Source organism: Austrofundulus limnaeus, unplaced genomic scaffold, assembly GCF_001266775.1.
Source record: "Austrofundulus limnaeus strain Quisiro unplaced genomic scaffold, Austrofundulus_limnaeus-1.0 Scaffold23, whole genome shotgun sequence".
In the NCBI taxonomy this organism is placed as follows: Eukaryota; Metazoa; Chordata; class Actinopteri; order Cyprinodontiformes; family Rivulidae; genus Austrofundulus; species Austrofundulus limnaeus.
In genome coordinates, this window is record NW_013952425.1 from 2,537,065 (window position 1) to 2,547,307 (window position 10,243).

Here is a 10,243-nt window from a genome sequence, read left to right on the forward strand (position 1 = left end):
GCGTTGGTCTCACACCAGCCAACAAAGTCACTGATGACCCCCCTGTATTCCTCATCATTCCCGTCTGATACCTATCCAATGATGGCCGTATCATCCGAGAACTTCTGAAGGTGGCAGTGGTCCGAGTTGTACCTAAAGTCTGACGTGTACAGACTGAACAGAAAGGGTGAGAGGACCGTGCCCCATATATGTATGTATATGTACGTATGCTCCCACCTGTCAACATCTTACATCTTAATATTATGTGCTGGAATGTCTCAGGGGCATCTTGGGTCTGGTTTGTGTAGTAGACCCAACATTTGGTGCTGTCCTTCAGTCCAGCCTTCTCTATTCAYTGATAGGACTTGTTGAAATCAGTCATTCTGATGGTGGTACATGCCATGCAGGGGTTTATCTGTCCATGATGGGTTCTCTTGTTCTTCCTGGGTTTCTGCTGTCTGTCTGAGACATTCACTGAGTAATTCATTATTGAAGTAATCTAGGATCTTAGGTGTTTTATCCAATCCTCTGCTTCTATTTTTCCATGGTTTCAGGGTGCTGGACTTGGGGAGGAACCCTCCAAGCATTGGTGTCTTTGACCCCAGTTATTGTACCAGCAGGGTATCTGACGACTGGAACGAATGTGCAAATCGTTAAATAACGAGACACCTGTACAATCATATCTTTACACATTTATTTTCAATTCTCAACTGAATAAATTTACAGTAAATTCAAAGAGTAACATTCAATAAGCTTCAAACTAAACTTTACAAAAGAATTATAAAGCTTGCATATTTCATTTTTTTTAATTGCAGGTCATTCATTTGAATAAAAGCACTTAAGTCTTGAGTTTCAGTTTTAAAAAGTTGGCAATAATCCTTTTTTAAAATATTAATTTTTTTCTATTTCATGCTCTCTCAAGCTGCAGTAACAATAATTTGAATAAAAGCACTTAAGTCTTGAGTTTCAGTTTTAAAAAGTTGGCAATAATTCTTTTTTAAAATATTTATTTTTTTCTATTTCATGCTCTCTCAAGCTGCAGTAACAATAATTTTGTAAGTAAGTGCAAAGAGCTGAAACAGGTAGTGGCATTGCAATCCTGATTTTATGTACATTTTGAAAGAGGTCAGCATTCAGCTTATTTTCAAAGGGCAGAATGACCAACACCCTCTTTTTTTCAGAGGATATATATTTACATGAGTTTGTTGAGGAGTCCCTAATATCTTCGGTGAGGAGCGTATTCAGTCCCCGGAAAATTATTGTCAATTCCCAAAACATGAAAGTATATTTAATTTACCTGATCAACTACATTACCACCTCAGACCTAAAAGTCATGTCAAAACACTACATTTTGTCCTGATTATTTCACTTCCCTAAGCAACAAGTTATTTACTTTTTTAAATAAATCTACTGTATTCATTACAGTCTATAGCACCTACAGGAACATTTTCCACTAAACAACTACATTATAGGATCTCAGCTAGGATACTTAAAGGTTTGTGCTTTCAAGAGACATTCCCTGTAAGGAAAAAAAACAAAAAAAAAAACAAGGAGTGTGACACCTCCTCACGGCCAGCAGGAGGCACTGTGAGCCAATCAGAGCTCTGAAGCTCTGCTCTKACAGGACTGTACATCACAATCCATAAAATATGGTGAGGGAAAAACCTTTGTTGTCCAAAAATGAGGGCAAAATTAACTTTTTTTCTGAATTATTTGGGGGTGTTCATTAAACTACAAGCTTTTAGATAGAAAAACAGCAAGGCTTTGTATCCACATCCTCAGAAATATCAGATGGGTTTACCCATGAGAACAAATTTAAGGGTGACGTAGAATAGCCAAGACATTATTTGACCAAGCTCTTATTTGTGTCCTAACGACAATTTCATTCAGAAGTTTACATCCACTCCTGATGGACATGAATGTCATTGATTTGTGGCTTTTATTGATTTATATGGAATGATCATACAACAACAACCATAATGACTTAAAAACAAGAACTGGGTGCACAAGTTTCAATCTATTGTAGATTTTCTCTGACTTTTAAACTATACATGCTGGCTCAAACAGAGGCACATATTCAGCAAAATCTTTTGATGAGGTAGTGCTAAAAGTTGTTTGTTGTCTTTTAACACGACAAGGATATGACCTGATTATGTCCTGTTGGAGGGTATGGTTTACTGCAGCTGGTAGTTTATCTTTGACAGTTCTTAGATTGACCTGTGCTCAAAACAACAGGAAAGTCCAAAAAGCAATCTAATGGCATTTGTAGATTCACGCTAATTGAGCCATTACCACTTTGTCGAGACCTGGAAGAAAACCCTGACAGTTCCCCTTAGATGACATTAAATTGGTCAGGATGTTCAGGAACCTTCGAGGCTAAAGCCTGCCAAGAACTGAAAACTGCTGGAACACCAGTCTCCCTGTCCACAGAGGTGCCAGTTTTGGATTGAGCTGGTTCCGACCAAGAAAGAAGCTCCTGCTCTAAAAGCCACACCTTCAAGCTCAACTGAAATTTGCAGATATCCTGTACCAAGWATCCAGCACAKAGGTGGWRGCATCATGATGTGGTATGGTGCACACCGTAGATGAAATAATGGAAAGATACCTCTACTTCACCTCAAATAATCAGTTAGATTGTTGAACCTTGGACACAAATAGGCATTCCAACAATAACTTCAAACAGATATAAAAAAATTGGTTTCTGACTGGTTAAAGGAGACCGATATTAAACTTGATCTTCCCAAAACCCCAACCTCAACCCTACCGCAAACTTGAATCTTTACCAATTCAGCCAAGAAGATAGGTCCATTATCCAGACAGATTAATGTCTGAATGTTGTTACTGGCTACATAAAGTGTGTGGTCAGGGTACAACCTGCTAAGGGATTTTAACCACATATTAGTGGGGGTATATGCATAATTTGATGCTATGAGGTATGAAGAATATTCACAGTAAATTCAAACTTGTGCCTCTAATACTTGTTTTTAAAAACCATTGAAGTTGTATGTTGTATAAACTTTCCAGAAATAGAATGATCAAATAAGCCCTTAAATACCCAAAATTGATACATCCATGTCCATGACGAGTGTAAATAAAATTATTACCACAACTGCATCCACGTATGAACATTTAAGAGTTCATAAAGTCTCATTCCTCTTTTTTAACCTTTCATAAATGTATATTTTAAGTGGAAGACATTTGATTGCAGGAAGAACAGCAAAGCAGAATCCCTCACAAGCTCAGGTCAATTATGATGTGTTCAAAGATTTGTGTGTTTCCTTTGAAGCTGGAGGAAAAGATAAAGTCCCTGCGGTCGGTRGAAACCACGGTGAAGGAGCGTGGCGCCTGGATGTACGCTTCCTTGAAGCGTTCAAAGACTTTCTTGTCATCGTCCCATAGGTAGATTTGCGAAAAGGTGTAGTCACTTCCCAGAGCCAGGTAGTACCGGTCTTTAAAAAAGAAAGGCTGGAGAATCATAGAGCCTCGTGAAGGCAAAGCCTGTATCTCTGAAAACAGTTTGGCACCCCATTTTAAGACCTTGGAGTCACCGATATAGCGAGTCATAGCAAGGTAGAGCTCCTCCTTGATTCGGAAGTGCTTCACAGCTACGACATCCTCCATGTTGGGGATCTCCCCCTGTAGGATGAACTTCTGGTTGCTCCGGCTCCACTGGTAAATCACAGGAACCTGCGAGCGGCTCGCCAAAATGAGATGAGCCTTGCCGTCCAAGTTCAAGAACTCCGCGTCCGTGTCACGGTACCACTCGTGCAASGACTGGTACGAATAAAAGCCGTTTTCGTTCCACTTGTAGAGGGTCGACAGGCCAGCTTTTGAGCTGTCAGCAATCACAAAGAACCAGTCGGAACCAATTTGGAAAGCCTCGATGTCGTTGGGCTTGGAGATCTTCGACACTTCGATGTCCTGGAACTTGTTGAACCTGCTCTGGTCGTCGTCGAACTTGTAAATGTGGGAACCACCGAAGAGCTGAGCCACGATGACAAAYACCTCATCTTGGATTACAACTGACTTGCAAGCCACGATGGACTGAGCTGAAAGCAGAAAAACACACCACTCACATAACAGCAGAAGAGCTTCCTTGAGATACGGACTTAAATGAATTCCCTCACCTGTGATGTTATCGTACGTCCTGAAGTTCATTTCTATATGGTCCCATTGGAAGACCATACAGCTGTCTGTGCTGGGAGCAGCAATGGTCACATAAACATCATTCTTAAAACTGAACGTGTCAACAGACAGGGACTCCGACGCCACCGACTGATGAAGGACAAAATCTGTGGAAAGGATCAAACGGTTGAGTTTTTAGGAACCAACAAAACATTTCAAGAAAAGTCTGATCGAAAGGACAACCTTAATCTGAGCTGCCGCTCTCACCCGTTGAGATGCACTCGTTGTGCAAGCTGTTCATGTCATTGAGGCGCTTGTCCTTCAGGTCCTCCGGTCCAGCACACACGACATCCGACACCGTGGCGTTGGTGCTCTTCAACCACGTCATGAGCCATTTGGCCCTGCAGTCGCACTCAAAGGCGTTGCCCCGCAGGTCCCTGCAGAACGGAACCAACGCAACTGAAACGGGCAACGCATCGTCGCCTTCCCAACATTTTGAACCGTGCGACAAACTCACAGCTCGATCAAAGAATCCAGATCAACAAAGACGTCCCTGGGCAGGAACTGAATGTTGTTGTTTGCCAAAGACCTGAAAACAGCGAACAAAGACAACAAATATGAGTTGAAAATGGAAGAAAATGATTCTTGTGTACTATGCAAAAGTATTTTTTTAATATATAAATATTGGAACATACAAGTGAGTCAAGTCCCTGAGTCCTCTGAAGGCAAATTTTGATGTAGTCTCAAGTTTATTACTCTCAATGAACCTGTAGATTTAAAAAAAACAGGGAACAATCATTTAATTGCTTCAAAGGTAGAATTTTACATACTTGTTGAGCAAACTGTAATTGCTGCCTTTTCTATTTTGTTAAGTCTGGTCACACTTTTTGCGAATAAGCTGGATTTATTTAGTTTAAATTACCAATCAGGAACACAGTGTAGGAAATGGACCAGTGTCAACTGGGAACGGTCGCCACTTTGTTACCAAACTTCTTTTCTGAAGTTGCCGCATAACTTTAAGCAATCTGAAAGTGTTTGTAAAGTCGTYGTGTAGACATAAAATAATTGAGTTTTTTGCTCATTTTTGTTYTAAATTTTCAAAAACTCACAGGTACTCCAGGTGTGGCAGGCCTGAGAACGCATCATCTCGTATCGTTGTCAGAGAATTTGAGTTCAAAAGTCTGCAATGAAAAGTTAAACAAACTGATAAATAATAATTCTGCTGGCTGACACAACACTGGACCAGTTCATGGTTCTGGCAGATGAACTGAGTATACATAAAGCACATCGCCAACACAAAACCAAATGTCCTAAACCCATCCTAGAAAGGCAATGATTGTGAAATCAAACAAGTTTTTATTGYCATAACTTATAAGATTTAATGTCTTTTGAAAATTGAAATAATAATTATGGAAAACAAAATCCTACTGGATAAYAAACAAAGAGTGTGATTTTAATTCCTATAAAATCCTACAGAAAGGTTCMACGTTCGGAAATTCCCAGAACTTTGCCACCCTGGTTGATAAAAAAGATTGCACCATTCATGCAGTCTCACTGGGCTAACGAGCTAACGGCTTGTCTGTCATYTWCWRCAGGTAAGATACTAACTSCTCATAAGCTTTCCACAGAGCTAAACTTTAAAAATAATTTGATGTAGTGTTTTAATATGCAGGACACATTACTGTAGATGTGTTGGAGTTGTGCACAACCCAAACTTAGTTGCTGAACATGCAGGTGCTGCAGTGGCTTAAAAGCCTGCTATTATTTATGCATGATGATGGGGGAATAAATGACTCAAAATCTTGTATGAAAGATCAACGGAGGTGTTCTTACAGCAGCTGTAGGGTGGGCATGTGGGCAAACATTGCCTCCTTGACCTCAGTGAAAGTCCCATTGACGATGCTCCTGAARGGAAGAAAGCAGAAACCAACAAACCAAAAGATCAATACGGATTCGCATGGCCCTCAGATCTTATTAACAGGCTGCACAGTAAAAATAGACCCGAACAGAACTCCATTTATCCACGCACTGATGTGGTTTAGTCGATATMCTGTAGTTTAATAAAAAGAATTCCACAAATGGGTTTTCGGGATACTCACAATGAGCTGATCTCGTTTGGGGCCATCCTGGGGATGTAGGAGGACCCGACRCAGATGATGGACTCCTTGGAGCAGCTGCATGTTGAAGGGCATCGGAATGGCTTTTTCAGATGAGCCGGTGGACACAGGAAGCCCAAAACCACACACAGCAAAGCCCAAATCCTGAGAGCTGGCAGCATGGTTCTTGCCGGGCTTGCATGTGTGGCTGTAGTTTTTTTTTTTTCCCCCGGTTTGTTGTGTTTGGATGAAAGAGAGAAAGAGAGAGAGAGAGGGATGGAAGCAGACAACAGCGACAGCGTGTTTCCACCCTGCACCATGAAATGCTGCACTGGCTCCCTGACATCAGCAAATCAGCTGCAGCTCCACCGCTTTCATTATTTATTTAGAAAGAAAAAAAAACAAAAAAAGATGGGGAGAGAGAGAGAGAGGGACAGGGGGCTCCCAGCCGGGTAACTGTTGGTTAAACGTCCACACAATACCAAACCAAGACTATAATAGGCAGCTGTGGTCCACCACATATGCTTTTAAAGCTATTTTCAGTGATATATTTAACTGTAAATGAACATTTAATGAAATTTTACACAAATATACTGTAGCTAGTGGTCAATCCTGAAATTAGAGTAAAGGAAAAACAAAAGAAAACTGAGACTAAATACACATTTAATTTTCATTTTTTATGAATCGCTTAATATTTCTGCTTTATTAGATGATTTAATATTAAATGACTCACGGGGCAAAAAAAATGCAACATTAAAAGGTTTGATGAGAATATTAAAGCTATGAGATTATATATAAGATTTCCCCTCCCTGGAGCTCTGAGGCAAAGAACTGCAGCACCACGGACAGCGCTTATGGCAAGACAGTTTACCATTTAATACTCAGACAAGCTCCTGCTGATGTTTGTTCAAAATAACCCTTTTTGTTATCCAGCATACCATTTGTACCAACTGTGATCAAGTTTTCAGACATTTCAAACAATTATATGGCAAGCCCATGTTTCATATATCATATACAGTGGTTTGCAAAAGTATTCATACCCCTTGAACTTTTCCATATTTTGTCACATTACAACCACAAACATAAATATATTTCACTGGAATTTAATGTGAAAGACCAACACAAAGTGGTATACAATTGTGAAGTGGAAGCAAAATTTTACATGAATCAAAACATTTTTTACAAATAAAAAACTGAAAAGTGCGATGTGCAAAATTATTCAGCCCCCCTGAGTCAATACTTTGTGGAGCCACCTTTTGCTGCAATTACAGCTGCAAGTCTTTTAGGGTATGTCTCCACCAGCTTTGCACATCTAGTGACTGCAATTCTTGCCCATTCCTCCTTGCAAAACAGCTCAAGCTCAGTCAGATTGGATGGAGAGCGTTTGTGAACAGCAGTTTTGAGATCTTGCCACAAATTCTCAATTGGGTTTAGGTCTGGACTTTGACTGGGCCATTCTAACACATGAATATTCTTTTTTTTAAACCACTCCATTGTAGCTTTGGCTTTATGTTTAGGGTCGTTGTCCTGCTGGAAGGTGAACCTCCGCCCCAGTCTCAAATCTTTTGCTGACTCCAACAGGTTTTCTTCCAAGATTGCCCTGTATTTGGCTCCATCCATCTTCCCATCAACTTTGACCAACTTCCCGGTCCCTGCTGAAGAGAAGCACCCCCAGAGCATGATGCTGCCACCACCATATTTGACAGTGGGGATGGTGTTTTCAGAGTGATGTGCAGTGTTCTTTCTCCGCCACACATAGCGTTTTGCATTGTGGCCAAAAAGTTCAATTTTGGTCTCGTCTGACCAAAGCACCTTCTTCCACATGTTTGCTGTGTCCTCAACATGGCTTCTGGCAAACTGCAAACGGGACTTCTTATGGTTTTCTTTTAACAATGGCTTTCTCCTTGCCACTCTTCCATAAAGACCACATTTGTGTAGTGCACGACTAATTGTTGTCCTGTGGACAGTTTCCCCCACCTGAGCTGTGGCTCTCTGCATTTCATCCAGAGTCACCATGGGCCTCTTGGCTGCCTCTCTGATCAGTGATCTCCTTGTTCGGCCTGTAAGTTTAGGTGGACGGCCTTGTCTTGGCAGGTTTACTGTGGTGCCATACTCTTTCATTTCCGGATGATGGATTGAACAGTGCTCCGTGAGATGTTCAAAGCTTGGGAAATCTTTTTATAACCTAAGCCTGCTTTAAACTTCTCCAAAACCATATTCCTAACYTGTCTGGTGTGTTCTTTGGACTTCATGATGCTGTTTGCTCCCCAATATTCTCTTAACCAACATCTGAGGCCGTCACGGAGCAGCTGTATTTGTACTGAGATTAGATTACACACAGGTGGACCCTTTTGAGTCATTAGCAGTCATCAGGCAACTTCTGAATGCAATTGGTTGCACTCAGGGAAAAGGGGGCTGAATACTTTTGCACGTCGCACTTTTCAGTTTTTTATTTGTAAAAAATGTTTTGATTCATGTAAAATTTTGCTTCCACTTCACAATTGTATACCACTTTGTGTTGGTCTTTCACATTAAATTCCAGTGAAATATATTTATGTTTGTGGTTGTAATGTGACAAAATATGGAAAAGTTCAAGGGGTATGAATACTTTTGCAAACCACTGTAATTGTAAGACAAGACTTCCAGATGTTTTAAAGTTTTATGTAATTAAAGACTATATCAGACATTTAGAATGCTACTTTTCACTATAAGCAATTTAGAAATATCAAACAGTAACTAAGGCAAGCCTGTTTGTCATATAATAAAAATATAGATAATTGTGCTGTTTATCTAGTTGAATTATGTGAAAAAAATTGCCATAGTTTCTTGTACATCCAGCCGACACTCTAATCAAATTGTTATTAACGCTATTGCAGGCAAAGCCTTTAACATTTTTTTAAAATTCCAAAAACTTTTAGCCCTACATTTAGATCCTGTGTTTTTTGGACTGACCCTTCCTGTTCTACTAAAAAAACAAATGTGTGCTCCCACTTTCCGTGCGCCTCTGGCTCTCCATCATCGCTGAAGTCCTCTCCACGGTTTTTAGGAGCCAGGATAGAAGGGCCATTTGTCACGCAGCAACGTCCCCCGGGGTGCTTAGAGATCTGATTGAGTGTGTGGAGAGCAGGTCGGGCAGGAATACATTACAGAGAGTTTATTTCGGTGAGGAGGGATGAAGGTAAACGACTGTTTGGGGTTTGAGGGAAACATGAGAGCAGAGGTGGGACGTCACACTGATATAGATAATATAAGAGTCTCAAACCCAGCTGTAGCACTATGACAGATATGGAGCAGAAGAATGAACTCCRGCTAATGAGGAGCATTTAATGGCCTGAAAATTTTTTTTTTCAAAACTCCCTCTCTCCCTCCTTCGGAGTGCTGCATTGTCCCGTCAGTGTTTTTCCACTAYGGTTTGTTAATGTTTCAGCTCAGCCTGGAAACTGTGAAAATGTGCTGATACAACAGCAGAGGTAAAGTCCGCTTTTAAAAGGCTGCTGAGTGGATCTGTTCTGATTTACATCTGCTCCCACCTGAACTCATCACTGCGAGGGGGAAAAACAGCTGCAGATAACGCCGAAGCCCTGCTCCCGGTTCTGACTCACGTAGCTTTAAACTTAAGTGCAAATACTAAAAATAGGGGACAGATAAAAAAGGGTAAAAAATCTCAAGTACCCATGGTACTTTAAGGTGTCATAAAAATACAGTCTGATCTAAGCGCCTTGAAAAACCTCCTACCGTTTCCAACATTCCCACTTCAGCACGTCTTCACAACAATGCTTCATGCAGCCTTTCATAGAAGTCGTATTTTGTTGTTAAAAAAAATGTAGCAACATTATAAAATCTGTTTTAAAACAGTTGAACCTTACTCATTTAACCCCGTGTCGGACCAGGAAAGTACATTGTTTTTTAAAGTACCTGACAATACATTTCAGCTTGGTAATATCTCTCCTACACATACGTCAATGTTGAGCAACTTCTTGTGAAAAAACTGCAAGTATTGATCATTTTGAAGCTATATTTGGCAATGAAATCATGAACGTCCT

The 10,243-nt window shown here is 40.5% G+C and overlaps 1 protein-coding gene across 1 annotated transcript; it reads right to left on the reverse strand.

Moving 5' to 3' along the window:
• Positions 1-943: 943 nt before the first annotated feature.
• Positions 944-6,598, reverse strand: lgi2a (leucine-rich repeat LGI family, member 2a). The gene is made up of 8 exons (XM_014004382.1): positions 6,204-6,598; positions 5,938-6,009; positions 5,214-5,285; positions 4,800-4,871; positions 4,622-4,693; positions 4,372-4,541; positions 4,107-4,271; positions 944-4,028 (listed from the first exon to the last, which is right to left on the reverse strand). The coding sequence occupies exons 1-8, from the start codon at positions 6,518-6,520 to the stop codon at positions 3,211-3,213; spliced, it is 1,758 nt and encodes a 585-aa protein (XP_013859836.1). The 5' UTR covers positions 6,521-6,598; the 3' UTR covers positions 944-3,210.
• Between the last annotated feature and the right edge of the window lie 3,645 nt (positions 6,599-10,243).